We start from the raw sequence: 23303 nt of genomic DNA, 5'->3' as shown, positions 1-23303 counted from the left end.
AGATTGTTGGCTTCTTTCACTTAGTAATATGCATTTGTTTCTTCCATGTCTTTTCATGGCTTTCTAGCTTATTTCTTTTTAGCACTGAATAATATTCCGTTGTCTTGATTTATCACAGTTCATTTATGTATTCACCTACTGAAGGACATCTTAGTTGCATCCAAGTTTTGGCAATTATGAATAAAGCTGCTGTAAACATCTGTGTGCAGGTTTTTAAGTGAACATAAGTTTTCAATTCCTTTGGGTAAATACCAAGGAATGCATTTGCTGGATCATAATGCAAGAGTATGTTTAGTTTAGTAAGAAACTGCCAGAGTGCCTGAGCCATTTCGTGTTCCCACCAGCAGTGAATGAGAGTTGCTTTTGCTCCATATCCTTGTCAGCATTTGGTGTTGTCAGTGTTCTGGATTTTGGCCAGTCTAATAGATGTGTGTGGTATTAACTGGCTTTTCAGCTTCCTTAGCTGGGGTATTGCTCATGAGTCTTTTTCTATGGATCACATTGTTTGTACCTCCACCTTCAGCAAACGAGCAGCAGTTAGTTTTATTGTTTTGGGGAATTTTTTTTTTTTTTAACAATCTGTAAGCCAGTTGGTACACCTAAAGGAGTAGGAAACTTGGGGAAAGTTCTGTAAGTTCCTTCAGGCTGTTAACAGACCAACTGATGAATTAGTGAATTAATTAGGACTTTGTCAGTGTAACCTCCTTCACACATATTCTCAGGTTCCCAAAACTGAAGATCAGAGCTTCATATGAAATAACTTTTGTTTCACAGTGTAGACCCATGAAATTAAAAAATATTGGAGTTCCTCAGAGACCTTGTCTCTTATTCATTTCTATATCCCTGCATTTAGCCTAGTACCTGGCACGTAGTAGTCACTGTACTTGTTCATTTGAAAAACGAATTGAAGTAGGACCTGAATATACAGGAGATACCTATATTTGAGATGAGACAGAAAGGTATTTCTCAGTGGAGAGATGTTGGAAAAGTTTCCATTCATGTTAATGGTAAGGAATACAGTGATCAAAAATGCTTGGATAAACAGGAATTAAAATATGCTATAAAGTCTCTAAATTAAAATAGTTTGTTATCAGTACACAAATAAATGAGCGGCATAAAACTGAAGGCTCAAAAATATACCCAAGTTCGTGTGGAAATACTTAAAGATAGTATCTCAAACCACTGAAGTGCTAGGTTAGCTTGAGGTCCTTATACAGATCTTCCTCTTATAATGGGGCTAAGTCACAATAAACCCATTGTAAATGGAAGAAATATCATTAAGTCGCATTAATACGCCTGACTTAGCAAACATCATAGCTTAGCTTCACCTACCTTAAATGTACTCAGGATACTTAACCTACAGTTTGGCAAAATCATCTAACACAAAGCCTGTTTTATAATGGAGTGTCGAATATCTCATGTAATTTGTTGAATACTGTACTGAAAGTGAAAAACGGAATGGTTGTGTAGGTGCAGAATGGTTGTGAATGGATCAGCGGCTTACCTTCATGATCGCGTGGCTCACTGGAGGCCGCCGTGGCTGCCGCTGCTGAACATCACAAGCACAGTACCGCATGGCACTAACTGGGAAAAGGTCAAAATCTGGATTTTTGAGTACAGTAGTTTCTACTGAATGTGTATGGCTTTTGCACCATAGTAAAGTCAAAAAACTGTAAGTCAGATCATTGGGGACCAAATAAGTTGCAGAATTTTTATTTACATTGCGGTAGATAGTATGATATGAATATATGTTTTTTTCCCCAGGGAATTTTGGGATAAAAATGCTATGGTAATTTCTAGCACTTCCATGACATCTGTGGTAGTTTCTGTGATTCTTAGACTGATGGTACATCCCACATCTACAGAGAATAATGCTATAAACAACCAAGTGCTATCACCAGCTCAGTGTTTTTCTTCAGGAACTTTTACTTGAAAACTTATAACTCTCATAATGCTTGAGCAGGTTTGGGTCATTTTAAGACTTGCAAGCATAAAGAGAGAAGGAAATAAACTGTCCTAGAGGGAACAACTCGGGGTGATTTGTTAGAGAGCAGAAGGTGTATGAGAGAACATACGGAGAGACGCTCCTTTGGAACTAAGTGAGGCACATTTTTGAGAAAGCTGAAAAAGATGAAACTGAAGAGCTTTTTTTTTCCCCCCATGATGAGATTATATTGATGATACTGTCTTATCTAAATCTTTCTGTTTGATGGGTGTCAGAATTAGGAATTTGGTGTTTGGGAGATAGACAGAGGAGATGAGATATGTCCTTTATATTTAGCTAAAAGTGGTATTTAATTATATAGGATATCTACAAATTATGTTTGTGAGTGGGAGTGGATAAGAGAGAAGTAGAATTTTAGTCACAGTTTGTGTCTCTGAAGAAAATTAAAAATTTCCTCTAAGCTACTTTAATTTTTTTTTTCCACTGTCGGGGAGGTAATTAGGTATGTATTTATTTGTAACAGAGGTACTGGGGATGGAACCCATGACCTCATGCATGCACTCTACCACTGAGCTACCCATCTCAACTAAGCTACTTTAAACTTACAACTATATATTGAAAACACATTCTCTACCTTTTGCATTTTTTCAGATTCTTATAAGTGTTAAGATGATACTGATTTTAAAGGAAAACCACAGTAAACACCTACTTAAAATTCTGCTAGGAAAGTAATAACTATAAGCAATATAGTTATAAAAGTTAGTACAAGAAACTTCTTTCCATAATACTGCCTGTGTTTGAAAATAAACAGGGCACTAAAGGCATCATTTAGGCCAGTAACATCACAACATTTTGCTAGAAGCTCTCACAGCTCAGTATGCTGCATACACTTTTTGTACTTTCTTTGCTTTTTCTTATTTCTTATCCCCTCACTCATGCTTGACATCACTCTTTTGGTCAACAAGCATTTATGGAACAATACTTGTCTCTGGCAGTTTGCTAGGTGCTTAGCATACCCAGATGTATGAACTCAATTCCTACTTAAAGAACTCAGTATTGTTCAGCCTTCTCTTCTTTTGGCCTGCCCCACCTCTGTTTTCATTATAAGTAGTGCAGTGTTAGACTTTACTAACCTCCTATATTCCTCCTGGTATTTCCCTTTGTTCCATACTTTGTTCTTGGTTTTGTATTATTGGTGTTTATCAAAGTGATCCATACCACTATAGGACAAAAGTTAAATCGTTAGTATCTATGTGATAAAGAATACGTAGGGAATAAAACCGGTGTACTTTTTACTTTGAGTACTTGCTGATAATACCTCAGAGTCCCACTTTTTTAGAAATATGTTATTTCAGATTTGTTTTTTGAACAGGTAATGTAGCTTATAGTTCAGGTGCAGGAGGATCCCATCATGCCTTGTTCCCCAGTGATCCAGTTTCCTTCCCCAGAATCAACCAATGTTAAGTATTTCTTGTGAATCCTGGAAATAGTGTGTGGTTGACATTAGAGATTCTGGAGCCCAGCCACCTTTGTTCATGTTCTTCATCACATTAGACAAGTTAAATTATTAACCTCTGTATTCAGTTTTCTCCTCTGTAAATGGCCATACTAGTACTTAATTGGATTGCTTATAAAATCCCAAGCACAGTGTATGGTGCACAATAAGTGCTCAGTGCATATTGGCTACAATTGTTTTTGTAGAAGTATGTGTACCTGAATGGCTATTTTTTTAACCTGAGGAATATAGAATTTAGTTAAACATAATTTTCATTCACAGCATACTGTTATTACTGGTCTTTGCAGGGACCTTGTATCCTATCACTGTGTAACAAAACCATTCTTTCCCATGAATCTACAGGTCACTTGAGTGGTTCTGATCTGGATTGAGCATAGTCAGCTGATGGGTTGGCTGGGAGCTGGCTGGTCTAGGATTGCCTCATGTGAGATTACCCATCTCTTCTCCACATGTCTCTCACATTCCGCTGTGTGATCTCTTTGGTGGCATAGGTCTAAGAAAGAATATGAAATGCACAAACATGTTTTCAAGGCACTATTTTTGTCAATTCTGTTACCATACCATTGACCAAAAGAAGTCACGTGGCCAAGCTCAGGGTGGCATGTGATATGCCAAGAGGTACTGAGATAGAGAGGCGTGACAAGCTGGAGCCATTAATGCAGTTAACCTTAATCTGAACTAACTGCAGTCCAGCATTTGGTAGTTGCCATTGGTCAGTAGTAGTGAGGACAAGCTAGAAACTAGAGATCACCAGTCACCGATAGTAGTGTGTGTCACTGTTGTCGGACTGCCAGTCTTCTGAGAGTAATGACTTAAATTGCATTTTCTCCTCTCAAATCTTATGCACATTCTTCTCCAACAGTAGATAGCCAACTATAACCTGGAACCATGCAGGAAAGGGGATTCTAGGAAACATAGTCCTCAGTTTAAATGGGAACAGTAATGCCAAGTTAACAAAACACCATCCAGCATAGCACACCCCCGTTTTTTTCCCCCTTTATCCCAATCCCCACTTCCATTCTTCTACTCTTCTCCCTCTTGGAGGCACTCACTTTAATATCTTTGATGTATCTTTTATTATGTATATAGCCTCATAAAATATGTGTGATCTTTTGTGTATGTTTTTAATTTACATTAATGATAATGCATTTTGTATCTTACTCTATTTCCTACCTTTTTCTATTGAACTGTTTGTTTTGAAATTCTGTCCATGTTGCTATAGGTACCTTTGTTGCTTTTCATTGCTACAAAATATTCAGTGATATTTGTCTGCTACATTTTACGTGCCCATTCTTCTAGCGGTGGACCCTTAGGTTGTTTTCAATTCTAAGTTCCACCCAGGGGGGAAAAAAAGTCTTATACACATTCCCTAATGGAGTTGTATGAAAATTTCTCTAGAATTTATATCCAGGAGTGCAATTCCTTGATCATAGGATATATACATTCTTAACTTCACTAAGTTATGCAGAATAGCAGTACCAGTTTACATTATACTGGCATTACTTGAGAGTTCCTGTTTCCCTGTGAATCAGTTTTCCATTGCTTTGTGACTTAGTGACTTAAAACAACACTCACAGCTCTGTAGGTCTGTAGTCCAGGATGGTATGAGTGAGATCTCTCTACTGAGAGTCTCACAAGCCTGAAACCAGTGTGTCAGCTCTCTGAGCTCTCTATGTTCTCATCCAGAGCTTGAGGTTCTCTTCCAAACTCTTTCTTGCTGTTAGCAGAATTTAGTTCTTTGTGGTTGTAGGACTGAAGTTCCCGTTTTGTTGCTGGTTGCTGGCCAGGTTGCTCTCAGCTCCTAGAGACTGCTCTAAGTCCCTTTCCACGTGTCCTTTTCCATCTTCAAGCCAGCAACAGCATGTCAAATCCTTCTGTACTTCAGATCTCTGACTTCCTCTTCTGCAGCTGTAGAAAACTTTCCTACTTCGAAAGAGCTCATGTGATTAGGTCAGGAACACTCAGAAAATCTCTGAATCTGATTTAAAATTTAACTAAATTTGTAAAATCCTTTCACATTAGTGCCTAGCTTAGTGGTTCAATAAACTAAGGGCTGATAATCTTGGGACGCATCTTAGAAACCTGCCTACCACATCCTGAATCAGCCTCTACACTTGATATTTTACAACTTTCTAATCTTTGTCAATCTGATACATGTAATGAATGCTTTAAATGCCTTGTTTTAATTTGTGTTTCTCTAAATTTGTAGTGAGTTTGAGTGTTTCTTCATACGTCTTAACCATTTGACTTTTCCTTTCTGTAGATCTGCTTTTCATATCCCTTGTCCAGTGGGGGGAGCAGCTATTTTCTCTTATTTTCTCCACAGGAGGTCCTTATATTTTCTGTCCATTAGTCATTTGTCAGTTTTAGATATTGAAGATATTTTATTCTTAATCTGTTGTTCTGCTAACTGACTATATCTTCCTTTATTAAATAGAAATCCTTAATTTTAATGTAGTCATTTTTGTCAGTTTTTCAATTTATTGCAATTTGAGGATCTTGTTAAATTTACCCAAAGTCACAAAGTCAGATACTTAATTCATGTATTTTTATTTTTTCATTACTAACAGAGTATTTAAGATTGCAAATCTTAAAGCTATAATCACATGTTAGTAGTTTTTGACTCTGTCAGGTCCAGTAGTTACTTGCTTATGAATGCTTTTTTAAAATTGAGGTGAAATTCATACAACATAAAATTAACCCCTTTAAAGGGTACATTTCAGTGGCATTTAGTACATTTACAGTATTATGTGACTACTACCTCTAGCAAGTTACAAAACATTTTTGTTATCCATTAAGTGGTTCCTTCCCATTTCCCTTCTTCCCAGACCGTGGCTCTCACCATTCAGTCTCTAGGAATTTACCTGTTCTAGATATTTCATATAAATGGGATCATACAATATGTGACCTTTTATGTCTTTCTTTTATTTAGCATAATGTTTTCAAGGTTTATATCCATGTTTTAGTATACTTAAGTAATTCATTCCACCTTATGGCTGAATATTATTTCATGGTTTATATGTATTACATTTTGTTTATCCATTTATCCATTTTTCCACCTTTGGCTATTGTGAATAGTGCTATTATGAACATTAATGTGCAAGTATTTAATACTTGGTTTTAATTCTTTTAGATACATACCTAGGAGTAGAATTGATACACTGTATGTCTGGTAATTCTTTATCTTTTTTGTTTGTTTGTGTTTTTGTTTTTGTTTGTTTTTTAGTGAATGTACTAGGGATTGAACCCAGGACCTTGTGCATGCTAAGCATGCTCTCTCCCTCTGAGCTATTACCCTCTCCCTGTAATTCTTTATCTTCTTGAGGAACTGCCAGAATGTTTTCCCAAGTAACTGTACCAGTTTATATTTTTAGTTTCATTTCATTATGGTCAAAGAGGATAATCTGTCTGATTTGTTGAGACTTGTTTTATGTCCTAGCATATGGTCCATCTTGGACAAGGTCCACATACACTTGAAAAGAATGTGCAGTCTGTTGTTGTTGGATGGAGTCTATCATTTTGAAGTTTCCTCTTTGTTGTTTCAGCATTTGTTTGGTTACTTTAAACCTTTGACTATTTTCCAGAGTTCTCACAGTTGATTCTCAGTTTTTGCTCATCATTTTCAATTTTTCTGTGAGGGGATATGCATTCTGAGCTACCTATTCCACCATTTTTGCTGACATCACTCTCAGTAATTACTTTTTTAAAGAAATATTTTATAATGTCCTTTTAATATCCTGAAATAAAATCTATAGGTAATATAACTTAATAGATACAGAAGTTTTTAAAAAATCATTGTAATGTATTCATTGTAATATAAAGGAGAACTGAAAGGAAGTAATTTATTAAAAAATAGTATGGGGGATGGTTATAGCTCAGTGGTAGAGTGCATGCTTAGCATGCATGAGGCCCTGGGTTCAATCCCCAGTACCTCCACCAAGATAAATTAAAAAAAAAAAGAAAACAACCATAATTACCCCCTACAAAACTCAAATAAAAATTAGTATGAAATCATACTAATTATGCTTACATATGATATTAGAAGACATAATTAAGTAGTGGTATGTTTGTAACTATTTAAACAAGTTAGATTTAAGAGTTATAAGATCAGATTTCATTTTGTACAAATGCTAATAAATGAGAGACTAAAATCACATCCTAAAGATTAGACTTTTTTATATATACAGGAAATGAGAGAAGTGACTTTTAGAGAAGTCAGGACAAAACACCAATACAAATTGTAAACTAAAGAGGTGAAGGAGACGAGAAGAGTATAATATTCTTATAAATATACTGGGACTTACTTGAACTGTAGTTACTTGGATTGTAAAGAAACAGAGAACATATCTTTTATTTTGAAATCTAAACACAGGTCAAATATTTTGGCCTTGAGTATTTAAGTCCTTGAAAACAATATCCTTTAAGTGATACTGGGTTTCAAAAATTAATTTTTAAAAAGCAATAATAGGACATTTAAGACCAGATTAAAGTAAGTTTTAAAAATAACAGGAAATTATAAAATAAATAAATGACTTCTGTTGGTAATTTTACATTAGATTTCACATTCATACACGTACATGATTTGCAGTATTTTTAGAACAACTGATCGAATAAAATAAGATACCTTCATTTCATGATTTTTATGATTCAGTAGTTGGTACTAAGACTCTTAAAAGGGATCTTACATCCTCTATTGAAAATTTTATATTGGCTTTGTTGCTTTTACAGTAACTGCACCATTACGCTAAGATATTTTCAGATCACAATTTGAAATACAAAAGTAGGTAAATTAGCTCTCTACCCTCAAATGGGTAATCATCATAACTTGATCCAGAAGCTTTCTTAAGTAAACTATTTAAATTGTTTGACGTCCAAGTCAAGTTTTTATCTTAACTGTTACAAATGTTGACTGGCTTGTTTCCTACCAGTTTCAAATGGAATAAACCCTGTCTGTATTGTAAGTACATAAAAATCTTTAAATCGAATTGTTCATCGTCTCTTTTAAAGATTGGGTCCTGCTTTTCTTATCTTCGAGGTGTGGTAAAGATTAAATGAAATTACATGTTTAAAGTTATAATGTGTTGATTAAAATCTGTATTAAAAGCGTTGTTATTAACAGTTTAATAATATGACACACATGTTTTACAAGCTATTCCCTTGAGAAAATTAAATCTCAATTATCGGTCAGAATTTTAAAAGATTATATAATACCTCACATTTAAAATTTTTAATTCACTATTTATTGCTTCAGCTTGCCTCTCAATCAAAATCAGTTTTTAGAAAGGAGTATATTTTGTGACAGAAGTACTTTTGTCCTTTGGTTGTTGTATGTTTTGAAAATATGGAGCAAACTTCCTTGACCTTAACATTTTCCAAGTAGGGATTTTCTCTTTGAAATGTGTATGTGAACTGCCTTTTTTTTTTTTTTTTAATGAGAATGACCTGACCTCATATATGTTTAGTTGCATTATGCTTTTTAGTTTTGGCACAAACATGAGTGTGAAAAGCAGAGCAAAACATTTAATAGCTTTTTGTGGCTTGTGTTTTTCATTTGCAGCCTTCAAGCAAAATAAAAGTACCTGAGGAGAATTTCTTCAACATTCCTGCATTTTTAACTGTCTCGGGACAACTTCACCTAGAAGTGATGTCAGGGTACAGATTTTTCTTTTCTCTTACTGGACTACTGATTATGGACTGGGCAGGAATGAAATAATATTTCCTTTCCCAGTGCTAAAAATTGAAATTAGTGTTTCTGATTAGTCCACTTGAATTCACCAAAAGTACATTTAGACTTGACAATTTGACAATATCAAATATCAGATTTCTTACTAAAAAAAAATCACGTTAGTCTAAGACACTTTTGTTTTTAGTGATAAATTTAGCACTGAAAATATAAAGTTGTGATTTTTTTCTTTTTACTAATCTTTCATTTGTTTAAGTCTCAAAATACATAGTCAAAATACAAGTGTCATAAAAATAAAGGCAGTTATAATTTACACCTGGAAATTATAAGAGAGGTACCTGAAACAGATGGGGAAAATTGTTTTAGATTATTGGTTTAAATGAGGAAAATTAACCCACAAAATCATATGAGAGATGTGTAACCAATTAGAAAGTATTATAAGTCAGATCACACTAATTTGAGCCACTCTCAGAACTGGAAAGTCACTATAATCCTTTCAGCTCAATTTTCCTTCTGTTTTGGGGACTGGATAGGAAAATCTTTAAAGTCCTATCTGAATCATGTGTGCTGTGATTTTGTGGGTAATGTGTTAATGCTGACTCAGTAAGCACTGAGTCTCCTAAAAGATATAAATACCTTTGTTTCCTCATACAGAGCTTGAGACTTAAAAAATCTCTTTAGGAAGTAGCTCCAGTGAAACGGGAGTCTGTGTATTCCCCATTGTCTTTAAAATGCGTTGGTGGAAAAACTCGGGGGAAATTTAATAGAATAGTGTTCATGTTTATTTTTTTACTGACTTTACTGGCAAGATGCAGAGTGTCAATGGTGGAATAAAGATGGCCTTGAAAATAATATATATTTTACTTAGATTCTTTTCTGATTTATCTTTGAGAAAGATATTATTTGGTAACTCCAATAACCCAATAACTGACATTTTCAAAATGCTGTGCAGAAAACTGTCATCATAATAAGCCCTGTGAGATTGTAAGATTTGCAGAGCTCTGTGTATGACATGGGAAAGGCCATGTGTCACGCATGTCATGAAAAGTTCCTTATGCCTGTCAAAATATAAATTTAAAAAAATTCAAAGCACGAGTCATACAAACATAAAGTGAACATGTATCAAATATTTTATTCAATTCATTAATTACTGAGGAAGTAAGTAAAATAGTAAGGCCAGTTCAAAGAGCATTTAGGGAGCTATGTATTCATAGGCAATTTAATAAAGGAATTTCAAAATAAGGTTTCTAGTTTGGTTACAAACAGGTTAATGTCCTACAGACCAATAGACCCTAACCTTTGAAATTTTCTCTTCTACCTGATAGAAATGATTTGCCCCTCTGTTGGACAAAAATCTAAAAGTTAACACATAACTTTACTTAATCTGGGATATTTAGTTTGATAGTAAATAGAATAATGGGGCAAAGTTCATTCCCTTCAAATAACCTTTGAATGGGTCTGTCTACCCTTGTTACCTTGGAAGATGATGCTGTCTACCTTTTGGTTTTATCCAAGTTTTGAGTACCCTTTCTTAACAGCCTTTCATTATTCATTTCTTTTATCTGTAGAGTTAGAGGCAGGGTGTATTCCCCTTCAGAACTGTCATAATATGTGAAAGATATAAATTTACCAAGTGTTTGTTTCTCTGTTATAGTATCACTGATGCATTAAATATGGTCCCTCTTTCCCAGTAAAATGCAGCAAACCACAGAACAGCGCACAGTGGAACTTAAAAAATTGGCAGACTATGAGGTTTTATATTTTATAATGTGTTATGAAGTATTTCTGATAATGTCAATCAAATGTTCCTAGTTTAATAGTTCTAGGACTATTAATATAACAGTACATCATGTTTCAGGTTAATGCATGATTTAATCTCCAATAAGAAATTGTTAGTCATCTTTCCTTCAGCTTTGTTTTTCTAAATTTTATTTAGCAGATTTTTTAAATGGAGTAAATGGTTAACATTTTCCAAAAGTATATCTGTGTTGGTTTAGTAGGTTTATGGCTCCATTTTAAAGTTTAATTTTGTTATTTTTTCAAAATTAGCTTTCTATTTTTTAATGAATTTTTACTATAGAAAGATTACAAAGGTAGTGCAAATTTCTTGTATACCTCTCACCCAGTTTCCCCCATTGTTAACATCTTACATTACCGTGGTACATTTGTGAAAACTAAGAACCCAATATTAGTACATTGCTAGTAACTAAATCCCCAACTTTATTTGGATTTCAGAGGTGTTCCCTCAATGCCTTCTTTTCCTTGGATTTACTTCAAGGTGCATATTAAATTTAGCTGTCATGTTTCCCTAGTCTTACCCAGTCTATAACAGTTTCTCGGTCTTCCCTTGTTTTTCATGACTTGTAGAAAGTATCCCAATCTGGACTTTTCTGATGTTTTTCTGGAGTTTTAGGGGTTTGGGGAAAGAATACCACAGAGGTGAAGTCTCTTCTCATCGTGTCATGTCAGGGGGGACTTGATGTCCATGACATGCTATTAATCCTTATCACTTGGGTACGGTAGTATTGCCAAGTTTCTCCACTAAAGTGTACTATTTTTCCTTTTCCTGTATACTGTTCTTTGAAAGTGAGTTACTAAATGCGTAGCCCACCTTCACTGGAGGTGGGAGTGTGGTGTTGGAAAGTGGGAGATGGAATTAAGCACCATCTCCTGGAGGGGGAAGTATTTGGAAGTCTTCTGTGTGGATGATTTATTGTCTCTTCACTCTTGTGTATTCATTTATGTCATCGTTTACCTCAGGATGTACTGATGTATGTTTCATGGTTTGGGTTGTACTTTGTTGCTGTGTTTATTTTGTTGCTTACACTGTTGTAGTTTTAGCTGTTGGGAACTCTTTCAGAGTAACTCTTGTATCCCTGTCACATGCCCCTATCCTTCTGTCTTTTGAGTACTTCCTTATTCTCTGGTACTGTAAGATACCCCAGATTTGTTTGTTTTATTTTTTTTATGATTAATGAACCTATACTTAAGCAGTATTATCACTCAAAGTCTAGTTTACTTAGGGTTCATTCTTGATGGTGTATGTTCATTGGGCTTGGACAAGTGGTGTCACATAGAATAGTTTCACTGCTCTAAAAACCTCCATGCTCCTCCTATTCATCCTTCCCTGCTTCCTAACCCCTGGTGACCACTGATCTTTTTACTGTGTTCAATGTTTTGCCTTTTCCAGAACGTCACGTAGTTGGAATCATACATTGTATAGCCTTTTCAGATTGGCTTCTTTCACTTAGTAATATGCATTTAAGATTCCTCCATATCTTTTCATGGCTTGATAGTTCTTCTTTTTCAGCACTGAATAATATTTCATCATCTGGACATACCATAGTTTGTTTATTTACCCATTCACCTACTGAAGGGCATCTTGATTGCTTACAAGTTTTGGCAGTTATTCCAAACTTACTATTTATTTTCCTTACCATAGAATCAAGCATTTCTCCAAGGAGCCTTGTTTCCTTTTATTGGAAAGTGGTGTTTAGAAACCAGAATTTAGTCTCTAGGTATCTTGCTACTACTGGGGGATTCTAGCTTCTAAGCCCTCTCAGCAGACAGAGCTATAAATATGTTTCTAAATAAGAGAAAGCTGTGTTTTCATTACTTTCTGCCTATAAATATAATATAAGTGGAATGTTCATTCTGAAAGAATTAGAAATGTTCCAAATTGCAAAACCTACACTTAAAAAATGTCATGTAATAGAATTTTCCATTTTTTGTGAGCTAAAGTCAGAATTTGAGGAAGGCTTAGCCTAATTGTATTTAAAAGAATTGTGGATTATTATTGTTTTTCTTTTTTCGTTGATTTTGTTTTTCTTTTTTCTTTGTATATTTTGTTATAGGTGTTTCTTTCCTTATTACAATTTTTTTTTTAAACTAAGCTGTGAAGTAAAGCGTATTTCAGGATAAAACTGATGCTATCCTTTTGAACATTATTATTGAAAGTATAAATTAGTGTGGCCTCTCTAGAGAAATACCTTTGCACTCAAAATTTTGTTCCTAAAAACTTTTCTTAAGGAAATTATCTGAAAACTCTATAAAGATGTGTAAAAAAAATAGTGGAAGCAACTGTATACTAATGAAAAATTACTAACAATCTAAGTATTTAAGAAAATTGATTAACCCTCAGTATACCAGGAAAATATTCATCACCATTTACCATCTGGGAGTAAGGGACCTTATTTTTAATAAATATATTTAAGCCATCTTATGAGTAATTTGCAGAAATAAAAATAAAGAGGTAGTGAAAATCAACTTTTAGAATTTTATTAAGTATTTAAACATAGCAAACTCAAATTTTTAAGAACTTTGACAGCTCATAATTTTGTTAAAGAGTGGATGGCCATCTTTTTTGCTCCACAAAAGCATTTTTCAAAGAACTAGAACAAATAATTCTAAAGTGTATATGGAAACAAAAGACCTGAATAGCCAAAACAATCTTGAGAAAGGAGAGCAAAGCTGGAAGTATCATGCTCCCTGATTTCAAACTACACTACAAAGCTTCAGTAATGAAAACAGTATGGTACATAGATAACAGCCACATAGATACAGACACATAGATCGGTGGAACAGAATAGGGGGCCCAGAAATATTGTCAGTTAATCTATGACAAAAGATAAGAATGTACAGTGAGGGAAAGACAGTCATCTCTTCAATAAACAGTGTTGGAAAAACTTGACAGCTACAGGCAGAAGAATCAAACTGGTTTACTTTCTCACACCATATACAGAAAAAAACTCAAAATGAATTAAAGACTTAAATGGAAGACATGAAACTTCCACAAGAAAACAGTCAATATGCTCTTTGACATCAGTCTTAGCAATATTATTTTGGATATGTCTCCCTCAAGCAAGGACAAAAAAAAGTAAAAATAAACAAACGGGACTACATCAAACTGAAATGTTTTCGCACAGTAAAGGAAACCATCAGTGAAGCAAAAAGGCTGCCTCCTGAATGGGAGAAGATATTTGCAAATGATATATCTGATAAAGGATTAATATACAAAATATGCTAAGAACTCACACAAGTCAACCAAAAAATCAAACAACCCAATTAAAAAATTGACTGAGGACATGAATAGATATTTTTCCAAAGAAGATACACAGGTGGGCAACAGGCACATGAAAAGATACTGAACATTACTCTCTTCAGGGAAATGCAAATTGAAACCACAATGAAATAACACCTCACACCTGTTAGAATGACTATAATCAAAAAAACAATAAATAACAGATAACAAACAACAAATATGTTGGTGAGGATGTGCCGAAAAGGGAACCCTCATGCACTGTTGGTGGGAATGTATGTAGGTGCAGCAACTATGGAGATTCCTCAAAGTATTAAAAATAGAACTACTGTTGATGCAGAATTTCACTTCTGGATGTTATTCTAGAGAAAACAAATACACTAATTTGAAATGTTATATACACCCCTGTGTTCATGCAGCATTATTTTCAATAGGCAAGATATAGAAGCAACTGAACTGTCTATGGATAGAAGAATGGATAATAAAGATGTGGTATAAATATACAATGAAATATTACTCAGCCATAAAAAATAAAGTCTTGCCATTTGTGACAACATGGGTGAACTTGCAGAGTATTGTGCTAAGTGGAATAAGTCAAGACAGAGAAAGACAAATATTGTATGATTTCACTTATATGTGGGATCTAAAAAACAAATGAACAAACATGACTAAACATAAACAGGATCATAGCTACAGAGAACTGAAAGATGGTTGCCAGAGAAGAGGGGGAGGAGAATGAATGAAATAGGTAAGGGACATTGAGAGATAAAAGCTTCCAGTTAGCAAAATGAATGAGTCACAGGGATAAAATGTACAGTGATAAATATGAACAATAATAATGTAACATCATAGTATGGTGACTTATGATAACTAGACTTAGCATGGTGATCATTTTGTAACAAATAGAAACATCAAATCACTATGTTGTGCACCAGGAACTAACATAGTGCTATATTCAATTATACTTCAAAAACAAACTCATAGAGAAAAAGATCAGATTTGTGGTTACCAGAGACAGAGGGTGAGGGGAAAGGGAATTGGATGAAGGTGGTCAAAAGGTACAAACTTCCAGTTATAAATAAGTACTAGGGATGTAATCTACCACATGATTAATATAATTGACACTGCTGTATGTTTTGTATGAAAGTTGTCAACAGAGTAAAGCCTAAGAGTTCTCATCACAAAGAAAAATATTTTTTGTCTCTATATAAAATGATGAATGTTCACTAAAAATTACTGTGGTAATCATTTCACAAAGTATTTAAGTCAAATCATGTGGTACTCCTTAAACATATACAGTGCTGTATGCCAATTATATCTCAATAAAACTGGAAGAAAAAAATTTTAGTAAATATTTTAAAATTTAAAAAAAAATATTATAACATATCCTTTTAGCCAAATGATATGGTCCAGGTTCTTACTGCAAATTATTGTGTGCTGAAGTCCTTACTATGGAATGACTAATTGAATGAAAATACCGTATTTCCTTTTGCCCTTAGAAGTGTATTACCCATTTAACTAGTTCTTGAGTTTGAGCAAATTGATTTAGGATATTGTTATCTGAGGGCTCACAGACTGAGATTTCACTTATACAACCAATTTTACCATCATTAGAGACTAGATTGTTAACTATCTGTCTCTGTTTTCATTTCCTGGTTTGTCTAATGTTTATGAGGCATCTTTATCATTTTTCTTCTATTTGTCATTATGAGTAAAGAATAAAAAATCTCACTTCTGAACTATGTTCTCTGAAAACTACAGAAAAGACTACAACAGTAGTGTCTCTGGGCTTTTCTAATACCTTCGTGAAAGATAACAGGATAGTCTGTGTACTGCAATAAGAAAACTGAAGATGATACAATGGAGATGAGTCATCTCACTGTGTATCTCCCTCTTATCCACTATGCATCTCAGATATCTATCATTCTTCTGTTCTCGTAACATTTCATTCTTTTTTAACTTAATTAGGAATTATTGATGAGTAATGATAAAATAATTTCTAGGATGATGAGATAGCAAAAGATTTCAATATATAGGAAAAGTAAGATCACTAAAACCCCTTATGTACCGGAGGTTCATGAAAGGATTCAATGGGTTTTATTCTATTGGAGAAAGACAGAAATTTATCTGTCTCTTGGATGACCTCTATAGTGGCTTGAATTGTATCTCCCCAAAAGACAAGTCCTGTGAATGCAATCTTATTTGGAAATAAGGTCTTTGCAGATGTGACCAAATTAAAATACTGGATTGGATCCTCAATGACTGTGTCTTTATAAGAGAAAGGAGAAGGAGGTTTGGATACAAAGGCACAGAGGAGATACACAGACACAGAGAAGATACACACAGTGGGAAGAAGGCCATGTGAAGGCAATGACAGAGACTAAAGTGATGCTGAGGAATGCTAAAGATTGCTGGAAGCCACCAAAAACTAGAAAGAGGCAAGGAATGATTCTTCCCTAAAACCTTCAGAGGGAGCATTGCTCTGCCAACACCTCAGTTTCAGACTTTTAGCCTCCATAGGCTGGAGGGAATAAATTTCTGTTGTTTTAAGCTACCCAGTTTGTGGTAAGTTGTTGTGGCCACCTTAGGAAACTAATACAGCTTCTAAAAATGTATAAAAGTCATGAAATACTAATTTTTAGAAATAGCTGAAATTGCTCAACAGAGAAAGTTAAAAATTAAAACTAGTTTACCTTGGCAGTAAACTGAGGGTTAAATTATGATTCAGCTAAACAGTGATTTACTGTACAGCCATTAAAATTGATGATAAAGCTTCACAACGTATTGTTAAAAACAAGTGGTCATGACATAGGAAATAGAATGTGATTCCAGTTTTTTACAATGTGTGTATATGTATACATGGAAAGTCTGGTAAATATACACCGATATTCAGCTTGTAAACAATGACTATCTCATTTTTATTTTCTTCCTTAAACTTTTTTTTTTCAGGTTTGAAAGACTAGGTTTATTACTTTCTTAGTGAAAAAAATTAGCTATTTCCATTTTGGGAGGAAAAAAAATCATTTTGGTCTTTGAGTTGATTTCACTCCAGTTTGATTAATTGGTTGCTTTGTGATTGGTATGAGCAAGCCTAAACTCATTCCCTTGGGTTATCTCATCAGTTCAGATGCTGAGCTCAGAAGCCATGAAACATTCATACTCAGGATGCGCTCATCCTGTGAAGTGGCTGTGGTAAGAATGTCAGCATGTGAACCTGATTTAAACTGAGGTACCCTTTATAACTGGGTATGAAACTGTCTTCCCATCCCATATGACTTTCTCATTCTTCATCCGTTTAATACTCCGATGCTCACCTGAATTTTGTTCATTATTATTTATTTGATTTTCAAGATTTTATAGCTATTTTATTTGTGCCGTGTATTTTCATCTACCTGTGTGTTTCTAATACTCCTCCTCCTCTACTGCTGCTTTTTCCACATCTGCCCGTTCCTCAAGCCTCAACTGAAGTATGATTTCCTCCTTGGCTCCTTCCCTGTATTTCTCTTAACAGAAATTATTTCTCTCTTTTTCTATTCTTTTATACTACTGACCTACTTCAAAAAAAAGTTTATTGTTTTTAACGTTTTGCCAGTTTGTAGTTCATTTCATATATGTGTATCCTATAGATTATAAATATTCTAAATATTTACATCTACTAAAATAATCAGTATTTAGTAAATATTGCTAAACTGAATTTGTTAAGCACAAATTTTCATTCTTCTAAAAATTTCCTCTACTGTTTCCACTATAAAGTTGAGCCCACAACAGGAGTTAAGTGTCTGTTCATCACTGCTTTTACTGTATTCATGGAAATGATGTCACCATGAAATTTTGAGGTCTTTGATTACCTTATTGTTTCCTGAATGTGTGTGAATGATGATGGTTCCTTATGCTGTTGTCCTAATTGTGGGACCTTAAAACAGATTTCTTATTTTAGTATATTATTTATACGAAAAATTAACCCTGTTTAGATAGAAATATGAACTAACAGACTATTGGTATAAATGACTCATGAACTTCATTCATTATTCATTACTTGTATAGCATAGCCAGGGGATGAGCACTTCAGGCAAATTGAGCAGCAAATTCAGAGGCTTTTAAGTAAGAATATTTAGCTTGCTTGGGTGCAAACAGAGAATGTGAACATGTGGATTAACTAAGGGTTGGGTTTTACCAAATGAGTTTGATGGAAGAAGATAAGTGCAGAAGGTTGTAATGATAGATCAAGGTATTGATGCTTTGGTAAGGAGGGAGGTGAGGAAATAAGGGTAGAAAGCGAAGATGGAAAATCAATGGGCTTAAAGAATTGGAGGTCTTACTGTAGAACTGTTAGTGTGAAAGTATTAGAGTAAAAACCAGGATGAATACATGGTGATAGTCAAAGAATGGTGTTGTGAAGTTCAACTCTCTAACATGGAATCTCTGCTCAGCTCCCCACCTGTAAACTAAAGCACCAGTTTTATTCTCCAGTTGGCTATTGTATATTCATCTCAACATGTTCGAAATTAAAAGCATCTTACTCCCCAGATCTGTTTTTTTCCTTCTGAAGTCCCTATCTCAGGAAGTGGTGCAACCATTCTTCCAGTTTGTCAAAGCAGCTGCATGGATATCATTCCAAATTCTTCTTTTCCCACACCCTTTGCATTCATTCAGTCATTTGCTTCCACTTCCGTTTGCTTCAGCTGTCCTCAACTGCTTATAATACTCTAATCACATTGTCCTGTTTCACTTATTTGTGTTCCTTTGCGTATGTTTTTTCTCCCTAGAATGTCCTTTGCCCATGCCTTTGTCTAGCTAACCCCTGCCCATCAGTCTAAATTCAGCTCTAAAATGATCTCACACAGAATCCCCACCCCAACCCAGCCACCACCACCACATCTTTCTTGTTTAAATGCCTTCTTTTGTATGCCCATGTTGCTTTATTTGTATCTATTTTATAACACTGGAATCATTGTTCTTTTTTTTTTTTTTTTTTTTTTCTGTAGCTTAGATGCTGAGCTTTTGAATTTAGGGACTGTTTTATTTAATTTTGTAACTCTGTTACTTAATACAGAATAAAAACTTAAATACATGTTGGAAAAGGATTTCCTGCCAATGTTATTTATTTAAAAATGTTGAAATTATCTGTTTATATACTTACGTTCTCATTAGCCTGTAAATTCCTCAGACTCTTTTCTTGTGCCTTTGTCTTCTTGGTTTCTCTTACTAATACTTGTGTGATCCAGGGCTCAAAAATCAATCTCAGTTCAGTTGAACATTTGTTGAGAGGCAGCTGTGTGCCAGACACTTGGTTAGGTGCTGGGATACAGAGACGAACAAGAGAGATATGATTCCAGCCTTCATGACCCTGTACAGTCTAATGAACAAGACAAACATTAAATAAGAAATTAGAAATATGGTAACTGTTGTAAAAAAGATTGTCTCAAGGGCAAGTAGAGCATATGGCAAGGGAATTTCACCTTGTCTAGGTTGAATTTAATTTGGAGGTAACCTTATCACTAGAATGATTACTTTATAGTACATTTGGAAATGTCATTTATATTTAATGACTACTGGCTGTTGTATTTGGTTTATAGTCTGTTGCTTTGTTGTTCTTGGAACAACAGAAATCCAGTTAATACAACTTCTTCTCTCCATTACTGCAGGGCATTTTATGGTGTGGAATATTTTAGTTACCTCAGTACATGTTAATCTGTAGTGGGTGGCAGAACATCTTTCGGTATTTTTATGTCATCTTTGAAAGTTATTCTTGAATGGATTATATTTATCCAAGTCACCAAAAGCTAGAAAACTATCTAACTTCTCTGTCCTAGTTCTTTCTCCACTTCTAAATAAACCTTTTATTAAGCCTTATATAAAAAGGTTGTGACTTTGTATCCTATCTAACTTCAGGACAACAGCCAGGATAAGTGGGACCTGGACATCTTGTCTTAAAGAAATGGGTGAAGAAACTGAATATGTTTAACATAGGGAAGACAAGAGAGAGACATGATTTAATAGTTGTTCAAATCCATTTGGTGGGCTTCTGTGAGAGCCCTGTTGTGCAAATAAATACAGTTGTCCCCTGAACAACATGGATTTGAACTGCACAGGTCCACTTAGTGCAGAATTTTTTCAATAGTAAGTAAATACGGTACTACACAGCTGGTTGGTTGAATCCACAGAAGAGATATAGACACAGAGGAACTGCTGATACGGAGGGTTGACTGTGAGTTAGTTATACATGGATTTTTGACTGCACAAAGGATTGCCCCCCCCCAGTCATGTAAATGATTCTTTTAAAGAACAGTTTTATTGAGATACAACGCAAATACCATAAAATTCACCCTTTGAAAATGTACAATTCAGTAGTTTTACTGTATTCACAAAGTTGTGCAGCCATCACCACCAATTTCCACTACTTCAAAAAGAAATTCTCATTCTCCTCTCCTCCCAGCACCTGCCAAACACTACTCAATCAGAAACAATGGGAGTGGGCCCCAGCAATCTGTTGTAACAAATAACCAGCTAATGATGATGCGGAGGACCACTGCTTTAGAGAAAGACCCTCTGTTCCCTGGTTGGTGGGGACATCTGGCAGTCAGCCATTCTGTTGAGAGATAGGGGAGGGTTGACAGATCCATAAGTAATCTCTCAATGAATCTCCGTTTTCCCCTTCCCCAGCCTCCACGGTTCTGTGTGCAGGCCATATGCTTTCTGCTGCATTATACTCACTCTGTTCCGTATAGCTAATGGCTTCCATGATGTGGCACATTGGTCATCACTCAACCATCTTTTTTCTGTTTTCCAAAGATGTGCTGATATTTCTTGTCCACTGAAGGCCCCCTCCCTGTTTGTTTCTTTTAAATTGTTTTTCGTGTTATTTTGATTGTTTATGTTCAGGAAGGAGTCAATATGAGTATGTATGTTTAACTCACTATTTGAACTTCGTTTTTACCAGCTTGAGTGGTATTAATTTGCTTTCTTTAATTGCTAGTTAATGCACTTATTTGCATAATGATTTAATGTCTCTAACTAAATGTGTTAAGTCTCCAGTATTTGCATATCTCCTTGGAAGTCTAAACACTGGGTTCTCTGCCTATTTCTAGTATTGCATTCCTTTGTAAGAGAGATTACTAACCTGCCTTTTCTCTACTTATAATGTATGGAAGAATAGCCCCACTCTTCTGTTATCTAGCTCAATGAGTTCTTGCTAAGCAGACAAAATATCTGACGTATTGAATGCTTTTGGTATAAGCAAGTTTGGTGTGAGTTTAAAAAAAAAATTGCAGTCAATCCTTTGAGTAATACAAATAGAACTCCTTTTGCATGAAATGCGTTGCCTATTGGCATTGTCTGAAAGCAAATGTAGGTTACTATAGTGAGACATCAAATTAATCCTTAGTAATTTGGCCAATATGGACAGTAATTGGAACTATAAAGAGCAAAACTAATGCTACTTCTTTCAGTTACTGTAGAATCTTGTCCAAATTCTGTTTTGCTCTGGTGACCTTACTTTTTTAGGAGAACAGGGGAAAAAGTCTGTGTTGGTCGCGTGTTTGCAGAATTTAGATTGAGTTGGGAACAGAGAGAATTCATGTCATTTTAACTTCTTTTTCCCCTAGCTTGTTTTCTTCTACCTAAAAATATCTATGGCTTCTCATTTATTCAACTGTAATTTTAGTGTTCACCCAAATAGTATGTAACTGTGTTGGACACCAAAAAGGATGTCAAAAATATGACAGCCTCGTTGATTGACGTGTAGAGGGTTACCAGTGCTGTTACAGAATTAAGTAGCTACTAAGACAATGTTACCCTGCCCAAAAGTACTGAATTTGTTAAGTGAATGGTTCTGTTAATTGAAGAGATTATAGTCATACTTAAATTGGAATTCTAGCTTCTTTGTATATTAGTTCTGTAAGCTTAATAGTCTGAGCTTCCACTTCTAACCAAAAAGATAAATTGTAATGGCCACCTTGCAGAGCTGTTGTGAGAATTAGATACTACAGAAAGCCCAGTGTTTATCACAGTTTGTCACTGAACTGGTAAGTGCTTTGATAATGGTAGTGATGACAGTGGGGACCTGAAAAGCTCAACGTGATTATGAAGGACTAGCTAAAGAAAGAAGCCAAGGTGGTGTAACCAGGAAAAAGAGCTGACAGCTAGTTATCAAGTTGTTTTACAGCAGTAACAGAACTGAAGTTTACCCATAGCAGAGAATTGGGATAAATGGTGAGTCTGCCAGGATTCAGAGCTCAAAAGACAAGTTAGTAGGTTAAATTGAACTAGCTAGCACCTGGAACAAAGGAAGGTGTTAGGACACAAAAATCAGATAACTGTCAGAATTTGAAAACCAAATCAGAAATAAACTATGAGTGCAGATTAGGTCACAGTCTGCCCTCAGCTGTGGTCAGTTATGTTGACAGTGAGGTGTCACTGTGTTTTGGATTCTTTTGTTCTTTGAAGTAGATCATTGCTGTGACCTTTCTGTGGTTCCAAGAGCCTGACAATTCACCTTTCATATATACGTAGTTGGGGCAAGATTTTAATGTAAATAATGAAGCAACAGGATAAACCAGTATAGCAATAAGCTCTTTTTGTTATTGTTGCTTCTCTATTAACTTTATTGAGTATACTTTACATACAATAAAAAATGCACCCATTTAAAGTTTACAGTTCAATAAACTGAGAAGAAATTATTAACCTTTCTAATCTCTACTGATAAAAATATAAAATATTTTATCAACCCCCAAAATCCTCTCAATTCCCTTTGCAGTCAGTCTCCCTCCGCAGCTCTGTGCCCCAGGTAACAAGTGATCTGCTTTCTGTCATCATAGATTAGATTTCCCTTTTCTAGAATTTCATATAAATGGTATCTATGTAATACTTAGTTTATTTTATATAAGTGGTTATCATACAGTATATATTTACTCTTCTGTATATGACGTCTTTCACTCAACATAATGCTTTCGAGATTTATCCAGTAGTTTGTTCCTTTGTATTGCTGAGTGTTACTCCATTGCATGGATATGTAATTTGTTAATTTATTCATCTTTTGATAGGCATTTTAGTTGTTTCCAGTTTGGGCCTATTTTGAATGAAGCTTGTGAAAATTTGTGCAGGTATGCACATGTTATGTGCA

The 23303-nt window shown here is 34.8% G+C and overlaps 1 protein-coding gene across 7 annotated transcripts in view; it reads left to right on the top strand.

The window, feature by feature from the left end:
- NARS2 (asparaginyl-tRNA synthetase 2, mitochondrial) overlaps positions 1-23303 on the top strand; it is a 109288-nt gene that overhangs the window by 29997 nt on the left and 55988 nt on the right. For 6 of the 7 annotated variants that reach the window (XR_006721210.2, XM_074372740.1, XM_074372739.1 and 3 more), the window contains one exon: positions 9019-9113. The exons of the other annotated variant lie outside the window; for it this stretch is intronic. Coding sequence is in view for 5 of the 6 variants with exons in the window: in XM_074372740.1 (XP_074228841.1) it covers positions 9019-9113 (95 nt within the window). In the remaining variant the exon portion in view is untranslated. The remainder of the gene's footprint in view (positions 1-9018; positions 9114-23303) is intronic. 7 annotated transcript variants of the gene reach the window in all.

Source organism: Camelus bactrianus, chromosome 10 (genome assembly GCF_048773025.1).
Source record: "Camelus bactrianus isolate YW-2024 breed Bactrian camel chromosome 10, ASM4877302v1, whole genome shotgun sequence".
NCBI lineage: Eukaryota > Metazoa > Chordata > Mammalia > Artiodactyla > Camelidae > Camelus > Camelus bactrianus.
Note: the sequence above shows the minus strand (reverse complement) of the source record. Positions and strands in the feature narration are given on the sequence as shown.